Here is an 18,035-nt window from a genome sequence, read left to right as displayed (position 1 = left end):
TTTAACCACGAAAATTATCACACCCTGCATTTGGGTCTTATCCATGTTGCAATATAGATCAGTCCTGCTCCCAGGCTCCCAAACAGTGCACTTTCGGTTGAGCAATAATCATGCAACAATAATACTGTGGTTAACTATTTCCCTCCCTTTCCTTTAGCCAGATGTCAACTGCAGTGAACGTTATGCACATTTCTTGGTTTTGTTTATTTAATTAAAGTGCTTGTTTACTACCAACAGATTCCAGAGCAGTGAACAAAAAGCACTGTTATATTTATCACAAACAGTAAAATATGCAATAAAAACACATGGTAAGCAGCAGCTAAAAACATATAGAAGTCTAAGGCATCACACAAGTAAAATGAATGGGAAAAATTGAGGTGTCTTTACCTGGCACTGAAAAAGTTGTAATGTCTGTCTGTGCCAGGCACAATTCTTAAACGGAGGGGATTGCACAACCAAGGAGCCTGCCGTCTCCTTTATTGTTATTTCCAGCACTTCCAATTAAATAGGCAGTTAGGGTAGAGCTTCAGCAGATCTCAAAACAGAGGCAGGCTAGTAAAGGAAAGGATGCTCCTTCCAGTATTTGGGTACCAGCACCTTAAATTGGGTCTTGAGATAAACAGGCAACCGTTGTAGTTCTTGATTAGTGTAATATGACTAGTGTAGCATGGATATGCTTAGATCCCAGTTAAAATTCTGGCAGCCATTTTCAACATTAGTTGAAAATTCTATGTTGCCTTCAAGGGCAGCCCCACATAGAACACATCACAGTAATCAAATTGGGAGGTTACAAGAGCATGAATCACCATGACCAAGAATACCCTTGGGCTTCTAATGACAAAGCTGGAGCTAGGAGCATTCCCAAGTGGCAAACCTGCTCTTTTACAGGGAGTGCAACTGTGCACAGAACAGGTTAAATACTAAATCCAGGAATCCAGGAATCATCTACCCACAGTGCCTGTGCCTTGCCAAGATCCAGCTTCAGTTAGCTGGAACTCATCCAGGCCAGGCACCAATTCAGCATCTGCACAGTTTCATCTGACTAATGGCAGAGAGAATCAAGAGCTGGTATAAGGAGCGGGTGCCAGGAGCAGGCCAGCAATAACTCACACGGCGTCAGTGAAATTAACTCTTTAGTCAAAGAAACAAGACAGCTCAGGAGGCCTAGAGAGTACAGCAATTCTTCTTGGTAGATCTTGCCCCTATGAGGCAGCTGTGGGGACTGAAGGTCCTCGCCTTTCCAGTTCCCACAACTCCCTAAAGTTCCTCCTCTACTGGTTCCTTCCCAAGCAATGAGAGGCTGCATCATTGCCTGTTTTTGCTCTGCCCTCTTCATAACTCTTTGGGTTCTGGGAGACCAGGGAGCTGGTTGCAGCAGGAGGGGGAGACCCCCTGGCTTCTTTAGCAGCCTGCCTCATCTCTGCCTGTTGGCGCCACTTCTCTCCAACCTCCGGTTCTGGACTGCACTCTGCCACAGACTCTTCTTGCTCACTAAACCCTGCTATGTCTTCAGCTCCTGACACCTCCTCCTCCCAGTCTTCTTCCTCTGATCACTCATTGTTGTCCCATCACCAATCCCCTGGCTGTGAGCCTTCTTCCTTCAGTGGCTCCCAGCTGGTGCCTCCCACCACTCCTCTGCTTCTAGCCAGTCTATGACAGCTGAGTGTCACCAGAACTGAGATAACACTTCGCTCCAATTCCTTGCATGATCCCACCCCTCAGTGGCTCTATATGCCATGGTGTCAAGTAGAGCCCCATCAATGCCAACTTCTGGAACCAATACTACAGGTAAGAGTGGGACCATATAACTGTGCCCTGTACACGCATCCAACTGAGCTGGCCCACTAGGCTAAACATAGTCAATGGTATTAAACACTGCTAAGAAATAAAAGAAAACTGGGTTGTGTACACACGTCCCACATCTCCTGGGAGGGGTCAAATCTGTTTCAGTGTTAAAATCAGGCTTGAACCTGAAATGAAATGAGCCAGAGCTCTCAGAGAAAAAAAGAGAAAAAAAGAACAGACATTTAAGTCTAAATGTATGTATGTCTATGACGAGAGAGAGAGAGAGAGAGAGAGGGAAACAACTATTCTTCAAGTATTCAAATATTAATGTATAATGTTAAAATAATACTATTTAAATAAAAAGCAGGTCATGGATGCAACTGCCCTCTTCCTTCCAACTGGAAATATCCTGTTACAAGACAGGGCAAGGCAGATCTCCTGTTATGGTCTCAATTAATTGAGGGAAGCATTTGCATATATGAAAAGAGTGGTTATTGTCAGCAGTTCTTCACAAGGGCAGGGTGAACCCCACCCTCCTTTGCAGAATGGAACTGGGAAGAGGTATAGCTTTCACCTGCTACTTTCATTTACTTCAGTCGGAGAAAGCTGAACCATGGCCAGTGTCTGCCTCCATGCAAAAGGAGTTGCAAAAAAAGAAATGTTTCCCTCTGCCAAGAGATGCTGACCAGGCATCCCCTACAGGGCACAGCAATGGGAGAAGGGGGCGTGAATGACAAGAGAATTTATCATTGAGTTCCAGGGAAAGAAAGTAGAACTGATTTACTGTGAAGGTGCTGCCAATGTCAATAGAATATGTATGACTTTGGAGGGGGCATGGGAGCCCAGGTATTTTTTCATCCTGGCTATCAGAGCTTAGGGCTTCAAGCTACTCAGTGCTGAATACATTTTTCAGGCTCTACTGACAAGGCGCTGATCAATTTATCTGGATATGACATGAAGGCCGTGTGAAGAAAATACATTGTGACTCAGGCAGCTCTGCTGATTTGCAAGAAAGTAATTGATGTGATCCTACAGGAACAAAAATGCCGCATTAGTGACAGTGCTAATGTATTAACCTAGCAACTAGGAAAACAGGATCCCAAATGAGAGAGAGGAAAAATAATGCTGTTTACAGGACACATGTCTTGCTGCCACTGGCTTCACACTGTGGGTTTTGTTTTTAACAGAAAAGAAAGGAAAGAAGACACGTAGAGAAAACATTAAGTGTGGGCTGAAGCCAACAGAATTAGCCAAAGGATTTGGGGGCCTATGGGGAAGGGGCAAAGCTCAGCCGCACAGCACCAGCCTTTCTTGCAAAAGGCCACCACTCCAATGCCTCACATCTCCAGATGTGAGAGATCCCTCTCTGAAATACTGCAGTTGGAGTTGACAATACTGAGCTAGATGGACTAATGAGCTGACATACAGCAGCTTCCTATGAAACTAAATCCATTAGGTAGTAACTCAGCTAAGTTTTACTCAGAGTAAACACAATGGAATTAGTGAGTCTAACTGTCATTATGCTGATTAACTTCAATACTCGTAAGAAAATATTATTTATTAATTGCATTTATAATTCCACCATTTCTCCAAGTGGAACAAGGTGCTACCTGTCTTCATTCTATCCTGACAACAACCCTGAAGGTTAAGCTAATCTGAAAAATAGTGACTGGCCCAAGGAGGGATCTGGACCCTGGTCTCCCATATCCTAGTCCAACACACCAAACTGGCTCTAAATAAATCGTATCTGCATGCCAATCATCACCACGAGCATTTAAACAGCTTGATATTTGCTCTATTACCCAGGAGATAAGAGGGGGGCGGGGCGGGAATACAATGCAAGATGCTAACATTTAACCTTCATACTATTTGCACAAGTGGCTGGAGGAGAACTCAGTTCAGCCCTCAGATGCCATCTTTAAGCACACATAGCCTGACTCATCACTGTCAAATGAAATTCTATATTTAAGGACCTACCATGCCCATTTGGAACGTGCTTCTGTGTTTTCCCTTTCCTGGGGGTCGACTGGCATGAAGACAAAGCATGGTTTGTGGTCACCTTCGTGTCCTCTGCTTCTTCATCTTCTTCTTCCTCTTCCTCCTCATCCTGAGAGCTTCCAAAATATACCATGTTGCTGGGCAGGGCAGGAGAACCTGATACCAAGACAAATACATTAAATATCATCTGATTGCACACAACTACTAGCCTCAATTAAAACATGGGCTATGAGCAATCAGTTAGGACTTGTGGTGGGTGGGTGACAGCTGATGAGCACATTGGGGTTTAGGGTGCCACTTTCCCCGTCTCTTCCCACCTGTATCATAAATAGCAGCACAGCACACAACATTTAGCAGGAGAAATTTACAGCTTCCGCTCTTTTAACTGGTGGGAGCCAATTGCCTATTAAAGATGCCTATTTGGTTTGGGAATCTCTTTTCTCATGCAGTACTGGTAATAGTTTGCTCACATAAACCACTGGGTGTGTTTGCTAAACCCATTTTAAGCTGCACTTTGGCAGCTTAGTCCTTTCTGTTTGTGGATAATGGTGCCTGCCCACAAATGCAGCTAAAAGCCAAATTACATGCAAGAGCCCACATTCTGTGGGCTCCCTTCTTAACCCTTAACGACACACTGCTTTATATGGGAACAGGACAGATAACTGAATGACTGCCCCATCACACCTAGGCTTGACCCCAATATTATCTATGGGGAGAGAACAAGTTTTTTCTCTGAGGAAGTCTCTAGCTTAGAACTTGCTTCCTTAAAATTTTCATAAATGCAGGATTAAAACAACAACATTAAAAACCCAGGTGGTTGCAGGCTACTCCATTAATAATACAATAGTACCTTGGTTTTCAAACAGCTTAGTTCTTGAACGTTTTGGCTCCAGAATGCCACAAACCCAGAAGTGACTGTTCCAGTTTGCAAACTATTTTTGGAAGCCAAATGTCCGGTGGGGCTTCTGTGGCTTCTGATTGACTGCAGGAGCTTTCTGCAGCCAAGCAGAAGCCGTGCTTTGGTTTCCGAACATTTTGGAGGTTGAATGGACTTCCGGAACAGATTTCGTTCGACTTCCAAAGTACGACTGTAGTTAGATATGGCAGCTCTTGGCTTCTGTGAACCAGATTATGAGGCGTGCTCTTTTATCTTTGTGGATTTGAATTTAATTATAGTTGAAATGCAACTTGAACTAATTTTTTTTTTACCCTGCTTTTCAGTCTGCAACATGTTCACAAGATAGCTTACAGGAGCGGTGGGGGGAGGTGTCATAACACAAATTCCAACGTGTTGTGGAAATTGGTAACCATCATCCAAAGTTATCCAAGAGTAGATTAAACATTTTAAGTGTTGGTCAGGGCAGCTGAGTAAAGAGTTCAAGAGCATACAGGTTCCCCCAATTACATTCAGACAACAGAGACAAATCAAATGCAACAGCTCAACACTCAGCATGGCAGAGACAGCACATTAAGTAGGTCGCTGCACATTCGACTGAACTATGTAATGAAAGAGCTTTGGCCAAGCTTTCAAGTCAAACAGAATTCTTTATCAGGCTGACTGGGAAGGCAGGTAAATATAAAACAAAAGGGGAAATGTAAGCAGGTATGTTAAGAAGTGGTGCTCTTATTGGCAACTTTAACAGAAAATCACAAATACCACAACATTTCAGGGCCTCCAGAATAATTTTGTTTCCTCTTGGCTTGACATACGTTGTTATTTAAAAAACAAAACTGCCTCAAGCCCATCAACGGTACAGGCAGCATCTGTTTTGCCAAAAGCAGCATTTCACTGCTTTCCAGGATTACCTGGCAGAGTGTCTGCACTATTTACTGAAGTCCAAACTAAATGTTTTCATCTGCACAGAAATCAAACTGGGACGTTAAGCATCCACAGAAACCATTTCAGCCCAAGAGCGTTCTGTGTAATTTGGGCTGTGGGTTTCTGGAAAAACTGGATTCTTCTCTGCAAATCATGTGGTTCTCCCCCTTTCCCTTTCCCGATACTCTCTTTCTCCATGCAATTAAACACAGCCCAGCTGTGCACTTGAAAAACACTAGAACAATTTAAGCCGTCACAGTGATTTAGGGATGAAGTCAGGTCAAGGTATGTGGGCCTTAAGCCTGGCCGAGTAAACACATGGTATGCCAAATGCTACATTTCTGAAGAATTAGGGTCGTCGTCCCCCATCCCCCCCATGCCTTTTGACAGGCGGACCCATTTCATGAGCACGTATATAGGTGGAAAATCCTGCATAAGCTGCATTGCCTGCACCTCAGCACTCAGGATATATAAGGCCTGACTTACATTTATGTTGGCATCAAGGCCTCAGTGTAAATAGAATGTGATCTATTTAAAAGCTGGTTTTATACTTGCCAGCATGATGCAAAGGACCTGTAGTGTAAGTGAGAATCTGGTCTGCAGCCTCCAAGGGAAAAGAACGATTGTCACTGTTACTCTCTGAGGAGTACCGTAATCACATAGAGCAGAGTTTGCTGGTGCCTCAATAAACAGGAGAAGTGGGTGGTTGGGTCAATTTAAAAGTCTGCATGCAAGGTGAGGAGCATAAAGACAGACTGCCCTTCAACACATGTGCCCTCCATCACTAGTGGACCATGAACAGCCTGGTATTACAGCTGTGACATACAGCCCAATTTTCTTATCCTGCCCCTGTCCTTTAAAGCTCTAGTGAAAGCAGTGGAGCATGGGAAAATTGTTTATCCTATGGGAAAGAAATTGGGGGGGAAACTGTTTATTCTTTGTTGGAGATGGGGGTGGAGTAATTGATTAGCAAGAATCTTGCACTAAAAGACCCAATTCCTGACCCCCGCCCCCTCTTCACAGATGGGACAACAGCATAAGGGGTGAATGGCATTATCATGAAGAAAGTAAAACTAAAACTTTAAGCAAGTTTGAAATGAGCATCATCATCATCATCATCAGGTGAAGCAGGGTGGGAACAGGCTTTTAGTCTGGATAAAATCAAAGCACCTTGATCTATTTAACTGAACAATAATCTGGGAACACTCAGAGCCAATTTTTCTTTCATTTCTGAATTCCAGAACTATTGTCACAGTGCAAACAAATTTATAAGAAAGGTGTGTGTGTGTGTGTGTGTGTCTGTGAATAATCTCTTTTCATAATGTGGATTACATGCTTAAAGTCTCACACACTTGGTTCTTGCATTGCTTGTAAATATACTGGTGGTATGATTGCAGAAAAACTGCACGTGAGCACAAACCTTGCAGCACCCACAAATCAGTAAACTTTCCACCCTTAAGCAATTTAGAGATGAAAATGAGAACACTATCATATGAGGCCAGAGTGGGGAGAGCAATGATTGAGAATGTGGAGCATGAAAAGATCAGTAGATAAAAAGCAGATGGATGATGTCAAAAACATGCACAGGTCAATAAATGAATTTCTGCTAGAAATTTATTCCTAATGACCCCATTATACAGTGTGTCATTTGCCTGGGGTTAGGCACCAAACTTTTAAACACCCGCCCCATTATACATCTTTAGGTACTGGGGAAAAATATTCCTCTTTAACCAGGCCTTTGGCTGATTAACATTCCATGTGGGAGGGGTGGGTAGTTTATGGGTGTTTTGTTCTTATTATGCATTTTGTGTTTTTATTTTGTGTTTTTATGCTGTGAACCGCCCTGAGATCTTTGCATAAAGGGCCGTCTACAATTTAAATAAATCTGCTGACGCAAATACAAAAATTAATGAATTCAATTAGTTCTGTATGTTAAGCAACTCTGTATATTCATTAATTAAATAAATGGTGTCCAACTCCCAGAAGAACAGAAACTGGCTGCAATTACTAAATTTAAAATAAATAGTTGAAGAGGTCACTCTGACTATGCACAGAGTACTCTTATTACATATGTCCAAGGACTGAATTCTTGATTCAAGAAGTTTGAAACTTAGAGCTATCAAAGGCTTAGGGTCAATCAATAATCCTATTTAACTACATAATTAGCCAATTAATGCAGATTAAAGTTTGAGTCTTCTGTGGCGAAAATCATCAAATGCAAATCCTGAATCAAATAACTATAGGTGGGCTGACTATCTGAAGATTTGAGTAGCTGAAAGGTGTTAAGATTTAATACTGTTTAGGGAAGCTTTTTTATATGCCTGTTGTCTTTGTCCATGGAGTTTTCTTGGCAGGGATACTGGAGTGGCTTGCCCGTTCCTTCTCCAGGTGGATCACATTTAGTCAAAACTCTCCACTATGACCTGTCCATCTTGGGTGGCCCTGCATGACATAGCTCATAGCTTCTCTGAGTTATTCAAGCCCCTTCGCCACGACAAGGCATTGATCCATGAAGGGGCTTGATCCATGAACGTATCCATTCTTAAGGAAATAAGCCCTGAGTGCTCCCTGGAAGGACAGATCGTGAAGCTGAGGCTCCAATACTTTGGCCACCTCATGAGAAGAGAAGAATCCTTGGAAAAGACCCTGATGTTGGGAAAGATTGAGGGCACTAGGAGAAGGGGACGACAGAGGACAAGATGGTTGGACAGTGTTCTCGAAGCTACGAACATGAGTTTGACCAAACTGCGGGAGGCAGTGCAAGACAGGAGTGCCTGGCGTGCTATGGTCTGTGGGGTCACGAAGAGTCGGACACGACTAAACGACTAAACAACAACAACAGGGAAGCTTTTAATGTTTGATGGATTTCTGTATTTTAATGTTTTGTTGGAAGCCGCCCAGAGTGGCTGGGGGAATCCGGCCAGATGGGTGGGGTATAAATAATAAATTTATTATTATTATTATTATTATTATTATTATTATTATTATTATTATTAATTTATTTATTTATTAGCATTGAGAGGAAGAGACTGCTTCGTGCTGATAAATGCACCCCTCATTCATTTTGGATATGGGAAATTTTGAGGCATTTTTGAACTTCAAATTGTCTATATCAGGGACATCCAACAGGTAGATCGTGATCTACCGGTAGATCACTGGATGTCTGTGGTAGATCACTAGCTCCCCCCAACGAAGCCCAACAAGCTTGGCTCAACACTTTTGCCCTGCACCCCCCCAAAAAAAACGGGGCTTTCCTCCTCCCTAAAAAGAGCTCAACAACTTCAAAAAGGGGGTAGATCACTGCCAGTTTTTAACTCTGTAGATCGCGGTCCCTTGGGAGTTAGTCACCCCTGGTCTATATTGCCCATTTGGGGTGGAGTGGGGGAGAGAATTAAGATTATGTAGAGTGGGTTCAGCTTTCAATTTTTTTTTTTTGCCCTGTACATTTCACACGGACAAACTGAGGCCATGAAGCAAGCAGGAGCCCATTCCTCTCCTCCTGGATTGCATTTTTAATTATCCTTTTCATGAACACATCAGTAAACATGTAGTTTGCTTTGGAATGTGCTTATTCAGCTTTCTTTAACCTGTGCCCAAAATGAATGCAGTTTAAGAGAGACCCTAGTGTTACTAAGGAGACTATTATTATGGCCTTTGGGGGACAGGAATGGGCAGTGGGTGGGCTTGAGAAATTCTTTGTGTACAGTTCTGTTGGATACAATGCTTAAACTGCATGATCTTTCAGAGGTTAAGCAAGGTAGGAGGGCCATCGTGGGTTGTCAAATAAGCACAGAATTAAACTGTTAACATCCTTGGAAATCAAAGTGTGTGTGCGTAATATAGTTTTAATGTTCATTTGAACAGTTAACTAATGAGGCTTAACTTAATGTGGCCATGTGGCCTATTTTACAGAGGATAGCCCTCTATCTGGTCCAAACCCAGTTTAATGTAAGAAAAACGAGCAGTCACCTTGAAGTTACTCATCAACAGTTAGCACCTGTTAGTCTGTGCAGCCAGATAGGTCACCTGATCATAGATTTTCTCACTATGGGGAGATGAGTTTTATTACTATTTAAATTATAGTGATTACTTCTAAATTTGCATCTATAAATATACATTTACATCTAGCAAATGTTATGCAAAACACTCCAACCATTCTGCCTTGTTAAACCTGAGCCTGGCAAGAAAGAGGACTGGCAAGGCCTTCTGAAACCAGGCCTCAACTTCAAGGAGGTTTGGCCTGATTTGGAAGGGGCCTGGGGAAAGGAACTCTTCAGTTTGCCTTTCTGAACCCCAGCTACCCACGATTCAGCACTACTGTCTGCTTAGGGTTTTTGTTTTTTTTTTGCGACCTGCCTCCTTTGCTGAATTTACACTCCTCTGATCCATTTTGGAATGGTTTTATGTTTATTTTATATTATTTTATATGTATTTGTTTTAAAGTTATGTTTGTTGTAAACTAACCTGGGACCTCATAGTGAAAGACAGGTAATATATTTTATGAATGAATAAATAATAAATATTGTAGCTCACATCTGCCCCAATTTTTACAAGTCTTGGACAAGAATTTAACCACTACCATTATCTAGGAGGAACCTGATTCTGCACTGGAGCTTTTGTCTCTACCCTTCTGCTTCACAGTAAGAAGGGATGGTGAGGGACTTCTGCATGTGGCTGCAACAGAAGAAATGGTGTTGGCACAGGGGAACTTCCTCTTCTCCATGAGGTCACACACTAACACTGTGCAGCCCCTGTTCTACCCAGTGTCAAGCAGTCTAGCCCAGATGTGGGGAACTTTTTGCCAATAACTAGGGATAATTGGAGTTATAGTTCAGTAACATCTGGGGGGCCAAAGATTTCTCACTCTAGAGCTTTCAGATTGTAAAACATGATTACAGTATGTTAAAACAAATCTTATAAATATAAGAACAAAAAAAACACTAAAAAAATAACTTTACTATGATATAGTAACAAATTCTGCTATCTCTTTTTAGGACAAAGTATCTTAGCACTTTTTAAAAAAAAAAAAGACGGGGAAAAACATGTTGCTTTCTGGCTGTCACCATTTTAACACTGTGTTCTTTAAAAATGCTATTTTAAAAATGAGTCTAATATACTTTTGGGGCTATTTTTAAAGTTAAAGTAAGCATGCAACCATACCTAAATAAAAAAGTGTTTCAGTGTAAATTAAATAATCCATTTTAAAGATTGATTTTCTAAAAGTGATGTGCTTGGAATTCCCCACCCATTTGGCTACATCCTGTTCGCTATTATGGTTAGAACACACACACACACACACACACACACACACACACACAGAAAGAGAGAGAGAGAGAGAGAGAGAGAGAGAGAGAGAGAGAGAGAGAGAGAGAGCGTTCTATATTCCCTGAAGTGTTGAAAGTCAATTGTAATTCTGCATGTAGTTTACAGAGCAAGAGCAAGAGCTGGGTAGCACTAGCTGCCATTCTTGAAACATCCTCTATCAGGGGTCAGCAAACTTTTTCAGCAGGGGGCCGGTCCACTGTCCCTCAGACCTTGTGGGGGGCCGGACTATTTTTTTTTGGGGGGGGGAATGAACGAATTCCCATGCACCACAAATAACCCAGAGATGCATTTTAAATAAAAGGACGCATTCTACTCATGTAAAAACATGCTGATTCCCGGACCGCCCGCAGGCCGGATTCAGAAGGCGATTGGGCCGCATCCGGCCCCTAGTTTGGGGACCCTGATCTGTGTGATACACAACTCAGGAAAAGCAGCACTCTTTGGGGTTAACCCACTTGAATGAAAATGTATCTGGAAGTTAAATTCTATACTGCTATTTAGCTAGTACAGTAAAGGAAAATTTAGGCGCCTCTACTATATAATCCAGCAACTATAATCCCACTCCTAGCAAAAGATATTGATAAAGGAGAGGTAGGAGAGACTATGGGATGGATCTGACTTAGTCAAGCTTCAAGTAGACCCACTGAAATTATGGAACATAAATGACTAACTAAAGTCTGGATCTAACCCTATAAACTATAGGGTGGGTATGTTTATGCTTATTTTGGAGGGTTGTACACTTAGCTAACTAAACTGTGTGAAGGGGGGGAGCAGCTTTAGCAGCAAGAAATTTGTAGTTTTGGTACTTCAACCCCAACATTTAGATCTTTCTCTGCTCCAGCTAAAAAAGTTCCAAACATATATTTGCCCTTAAAAACAGATTTAGAGTCCCCATGGGTTTTTTAATCTTTATTTTAAAAATGCCTTTTGGAGGTATCATAATTTAACCTCTGTGCCTCCAATACATGTTGAGAATCTCACACTTGGGATGGAGTCAGTGAAAGATCTACTGGTATGTGGAACACGGGCAATCCATTCCATAGCAGGGGGGAGTTAAAAAACCACAACCTTGCACATCTCCACTCAAAATTCCTTTCATGTGGCTGCTCTTCTCTTAGGAAATGCAGCTGTCAGAATTTTGTTCCATGGATATGCACATGACATGGAATTCTGTCCTCAGCCATCAGACAGAATTTAAAGGCTGAGAGGAAATTTTGGGCAAAATTCATCAAATTATTTGCAGAAACCATTCTATGAGATAATACTGCTTCCAAGTCAGAAGCAGAGAAGGTGCACTCTGCAGTGAGGAATATGGATTTCCCCCGCCTCCTTTATCTCTCCCATCCCCAACTTTCCCTTATTACAAAATCCTCTTTTGGAACCCTTTTGAAACTATGCAATGGGGAAGAAATGAGTATCTGGAGTGCAAATCTTAAAAGTTCGATTTTTTCCCCTACATTGGTATGCTGGGATAGGTGACTCACTTACCTCGAAGGCAGAGAAATGTAAGGAAATCTTCTGTCTTGGGCTTCCTTTTGGAGAGGTCAGAAATCTGTGTAGCTGGAGGGGGCAATAATGGCTCCACTATCTTTATTGGAGTTGTGCTGGGACTGTTTGGCTGAGACTGAGCAAACTTTCTTTGTGCTTGCAGCCTTGGCCTAAGAAAAACAGAGGAAAACAAATGCAATTAGGAAGGAAAGAGAGCTGAAACAAAGCAAAAATCAAGTCAATGTGAAGGGCAAGATTTTAACCTAATGCTAATACAGCTGTCTCATAAACATGCCAATTCTGTATATTTTTGAGCACTGTAATTGGTTATAAATCTCACAGAAATTTAAAGGGAAACCCCCCCCCCTGTAAAACAGCTTCTACAATAACCAGGGAGGTTTCATTAGGAGGAGAATTAAAATTGCAAATAAACAGCAATTTTAATACTTTGTAAATATCACACCCATCTTTATATGGAGAAGATATAAAACTTATAATTTTTAATACTTGGAAACAAATGAAAAAAATGAAGTCAGAAGAATGAGAAATATTAGACAAAAGCAGAACACATGCAATAGTTATATATATTTAAAAAGTAAACTTTATTTAGATAACAACAACAACTACAACATGGCATGGGCTTTTCCATTTTTGTAGCAATAGCAGCACTGTCTTTCACTGAATAGGCAATTGATTCATAAACTCCTCCTTCAATTTTTTTCTTTGTACTCTGAGACAATGGGCATGTACAAAATTCATGAGCTGCACATTGTATTTTCACTGTGAACATATGCTTTTTTAGGCTCTTGTCCCTTTCAAATACACATGAGCAGTGAGAAGAAGAAGAAGAAGAAAATCACACCTCTCTTAACAAGACAAGCTGCTCAAAGCACATGGTTGGATCTTCTATAGTTCCATGTGGCTGCATTCTGTGAAAGTGTGGAATCATCTGAAATGCAGAGACCACTCTGGAAGGGCATACAACATGGTTTCTTTACATACCACATCATTCAGGCATAACGAATGCACTGCCTATTTGAACATTACCAGAGTGGCAAGGATCTGGCCACATGGAAGCAGCAACTATGTCACTCAAGTAATGCAAGAACCGTTCCTATCTATGACAATGACACAGAACCTTCACAGTGGGGCAATCTTGTTAAGTTCCCAGGAAAACAGTTCATTAATGAAGGATAAATACTGCCATGCATTTGAACTGATCCAGAATATGAATAATTAGATCCTGGTAGAAACACAGGTAATTTGGCGATGTCCTCTGTGCCACCTTTGGCCCACAGAAGACCTTCCTTCAAACTAGATTCCTTTTACAGCCCACCCATTTCAATTGGATTATGTGTCCCTGCTTAGCTACAGGATGATTGCAGAGTCTACGCTCCTCGACTAGCTAACGTCTTTGGTTTTGTAAGAGTTGCGGCATCTCTGAAACCAATGCCAAGTTCATGTCATTTCAACAGTTGAAAATGAACGCTCTGCTGGTTTCCCGCCAAGCTGCTGTCATTTGCATAAACACTCCCAGATTGTCCCTTCATACACCCTTCGTGAGAATTAACACATGCTTATTCACATTTTTTCCCTTCCCATAATACTGCATTTTATATTAAGCATCAACCACAGTTCTCTACAGCATAACCAATTTTCTCACAAGTACACGTGCAAGGTTCCCCTGGCACAGAAGGATAAAGGCCAGGAGGGGTAGGGGGACAGAAAGGGTGGGGGGAAATGAAAGGTTCTTAGGGCACAAAATATTTTGTGTTCCCTCCCCACAAACATCTGGAGGTTAAGCAGATGATGAATCTGGGAAGGTTATGGTTTGTGCTTTTGGTTTTGTGCTAGAGAGACCTAAGAATCATAGAGGTGAAACAGTGGCTATTGAAAAAATTCCTTCAGTAGCACCTTAAAGACCAACTAAGTTTATATTTTGGTATGAGCTTTCGTGTGCATGCACACTTCTTCAGATACACTAGAAACAGAAGTGTCAGACCCTATATATATACAGAGGGTGGTGGGGGTGGGTGGGAATGGGAGATGGGCTGATGGGAGTGGTAAACCTGTAGGTGGGTGTTAATGGCTGCTGATGGCTGCAATTAGTCCTGGGCTGAGGTGCTAAAGAAAGCTTGATCATGCATAATGAGATAAGAATCCGATATCTCTATTCATCCCAGGTGCTTCCATGGTTTTAAGCTTGGTAATGATTTCCAATTCAGCAACTTCCCTTTCCAGTCTGTTCCTGAAATTTCTCTGTAATAAAACAGCTGCTTTGAGATCTTGTATAGAATGTCCTGGGAGATTGAAGTGTTCTCCTACTGGTTTTTCAGTCTTATGGTTCCTGATGTCAGATTTATGTCCATTTATCCTTTGGCGTAGGGTTTGGCCTGTTTGTCCAATATAGAGAGCTGAAGGGCACCGTTGGCATTTGATGGCATACACAATGTTAGAAGATGAGCAATTAAATAGTCCTGAGATGGTATGTTGGATGTTGTTGGGGCCAGTGATGATGTTGTCCGGGTGTATGTGGCAGCAAAGTTGGCATCTGGGTTTATTGCAGGCTCTGGTACCAGTGTCCATGTTAAGTCTGGTGGTTGTATTATTGTGGGTGAGGAGTTGTTTAAGATTGGGTGGCTGTCTGTAGGCAATGAAAGGTCTTCCTCCCAGAGCTTGAGAAAGGGAGCTGTCATTGTCCAGGAGAGGCTGTAGATCTCTGATGATGCGTTGTACTGTTTTAACTTGGGAGCTGTATGTGATGACTAGTGGTGTTCTGTTATTTTCTTTTTTGGGTCTGTCTTGCAGCAGGTTCTCCCTAGGTATCAGTCTGGCTCTGTTGATCTGTTGTTTAACTTCATCAGGTGGATATTTTAGTTCTAAAAAGGTTTGCTGTAGATCTCTTAGGTGAGATTCTCTGTCTGTAGAGTTGGAACAGATACGGTTGTAACGTAGGGCCTGGCTGTATACGATGGATTGTTTGGTATGTTTGGGATGGTAGCTAGAAGCATGTAGATATGTTTGTCGGTCAGTTGGTTTTCTGTATAAGGTGGTGTCTATACGTCCATCCTGTATTTTTATAGTAGTGTCCAAAAAATGTATTTCTTGCATAGATTGGTTCATTGTTAGGTTGATTTTTTCCCCTACATTGGTATGCTGGGATAGGGGACTCACTTACCTCGAAGGCAGAGAAATGTAAGGAAATCTTCTGTCTTGGGCTTCCTTTTGGAGAGGTCAGAAATCTCATCTAGCACACTAGTTTCTCATCACAGAACCAAAACTCTGAAAAATCCTCATTATAAAATCACCTACATTATAATTATGTATCCCTTTAAATCAATAAATCCTTGGAGAAATGAAAATGGGGCCGTGAAATTACGAAAATAGAAAATCCTTTCCTTAAACATTTGCTTTCTGAATGATTGAGAGACACAGCCTAGTTTATGAAAAGTGTTATGAACATATTAAAAATATAAACCAATGTTTTCAAGAAGTCAGATTCAACGCCAGAGTCAAGATCCTATGCAGACAGAAAATATGGACAGCCTTTGCAACAGTCTGGAATTATCAAGACAATATGATTTAAAATAGATGATCTAATTCAGCCAATATATATTCTGCACAGGAGGTTAGCTTGGATGATTAAAATGGCCTCTTTGGTGGCCTTCGGACTATGAAATTATATCAGGCTGCAGGATCAGCTCTGCTCTCGTACCATGAAGGTATTTATAGCGTATAACAAAATAAATGGTTTAGTCACTAGCGGGCACCCATCTGCTGGAGACGCACACAGCTTCTGCTGACTACAGTGCAGAAACTGACCAGTATCCACACCTACATACAAAGGATGAAGAAAGGTGGCAGTCATCTAGCAATGTAGTTCAAAGGGTCAGGAAATAGGTGGTTAGTAATGGAGCTTAGGCAGAGTTTCATTCTCCTAGTAAAGACCCCAGTAGCTGCCTTGTCATTTGACAGTTAGGCTATATTGTGTTGTTTCTAAGTGTGGCTGTGTGAAAGCTATTTTTTTATTTGGATTGGGTATACCCACATTCAGTACATTTTAACCACTCTCTCCAACCTTGTACCACAGAATAGCTTAAAACGCAATGGTTACTTGCAATGAACTATAAAACTATTCTAAGAAGTAGCTGAAGAGTCTGCTACCTGCTTTCTTTTCATTTCTTCCAGTAATGTTTTCCCTTTATTACCTGATAATACAGACAACTGACCGAAGGGAATCAAAAAAGGCTGTCCGTTGGGGATGGACCCATGATGATTGTCCATAATGGGACAATCCTCTTAACACAGGCATCCCCAAACTCGGTCCTCCAGCTGTTTTGGGACTACAACTCCCATCATCCCTACCTAACAGGACCAGTGGTCAGGGACGATGGGAACTGTAGTCCCAAAACAGCTGGAGGGCCAAGTTTGGGGATGCCTGTGTTAACACCCTGTAGTTCACCACCTAGTCACTGAAAGCTGAGCCCGGTTCTGTCTGCACAGATCAATCCTGGGTTCCATTTCTGGGTTGCATTCAGTGCAATAAAACATTTAGAATGTGCTTTTATATTGCTGAATTGTAACTCGTTTCAGCAACAAAGGTGATGGCAAATAGCAGCCTGAACATTTACACAACAAACCACTGATCAACCGAGGTTTTAGCAGAGGCCTGGAGTGCTTTCACTATGACAGAAATAACAGAACTTGCAAGTTTAACAATATTATTTAAAGCAGGGGTGATGAACCTGTGGCCCTCACAGTGCTGTTGGACTCCAACTCCCATCAGCCTGGCCAGCATAGCCAATGGTTCAGGGATGATGGGTGTTGTAATCCAACAACACTTGGAAGGCCACAGTTTGCACCCAAACTGTTGTTGTTGTTTAGTCGTTTAGTCGTGTCCGACTCTTCATGACCCCATGGACGCCAGGCACTCCTGTCTTCCACCGCCTCCCGCAGTTTGGTCAGACTCATGTTGGTAGCTTTGAGAACACTGTCCAACCATCTCGTCCTCTGTCGTCCCCTTCTCCTTGTGCCCTCCATCTTTCCCAACATCAGGGTCTTTTCCAGGAGTCTTCTCTTCTCATGAGGTGGCCAAAGTATTGGAACCTCAGCTTCACGATCTGTCCTTCCAGTGAGCACTCAGGGCTGATTTCCTTAAGAATGGATAGGTTTGATCTTCTTGCAGTCCATGGGACTCTCAAGAGTCTCCTCCAGCACCATAATTCAAAAGCATCAATTCTTCAGCGATCAGCCTTCTTTATGGTCCAGCTCTCACTTCCATACATCACTACTGGGAGAACCATAGCTTTAACTATATGGACCTTTGTCAGCAAGATGATGTCTCTGCTTTTTAAGATGCTGTCTAGGTTTGTCATCACTTTTCTCCCAAGAAGCAGGAGTCTTTTAATTTCGTGACTGCACCCATGGTAGTTGGAAACAAATTGCTTAGACTGATAGAAATACAAGACCTGAAACTTAGTCTGGTAAATGGCACATGTGAAACATGTGCATGATGGGAGGCAGTAAAAGAGAAGGGGGGAAAGCAAGGAGAGAACCTACTGTGAAAAATGACTTTATTGAATTTTGTTTCACTTAATTACTCTAACACCAGGTGAGACAC

The 18,035-nt window shown here is 42.0% G+C and overlaps 1 protein-coding gene across 2 annotated transcripts in view; it reads right to left on the bottom strand.

Annotated features, from left to right (window-relative positions):
- The window catches only part of JARID2 (jumonji and AT-rich interaction domain containing 2), a 174,278-nt gene that overhangs the window by 37,890 nt on the left and 118,353 nt on the right, over positions 1–18,035 (bottom strand). For both annotated transcript variants that reach the window (XM_035124713.2, XM_035124712.2), the window contains exons 4-5: positions 12,416–12,585; positions 3,763–3,939 (exon numbers count right to left, since the gene is read on the bottom strand). In XM_035124713.2, coding sequence (XP_034980604.2) covers positions 3,763–3,939; positions 12,416–12,585 — 347 coding nt within the window. The remainder of the gene's footprint in view (positions 1–3,762; positions 3,940–12,415; positions 12,586–18,035) is intronic.

Source organism: Zootoca vivipara, chromosome 8 (assembly GCF_963506605.1).
Source record: "Zootoca vivipara chromosome 8, rZooViv1.1, whole genome shotgun sequence".
NCBI lineage: Eukaryota > Metazoa > Chordata > Lepidosauria > Squamata > Lacertidae > Zootoca > Zootoca vivipara.
Note: the sequence above shows the minus strand (reverse complement) of the source record. Positions and strands in the feature narration are given on the sequence as shown.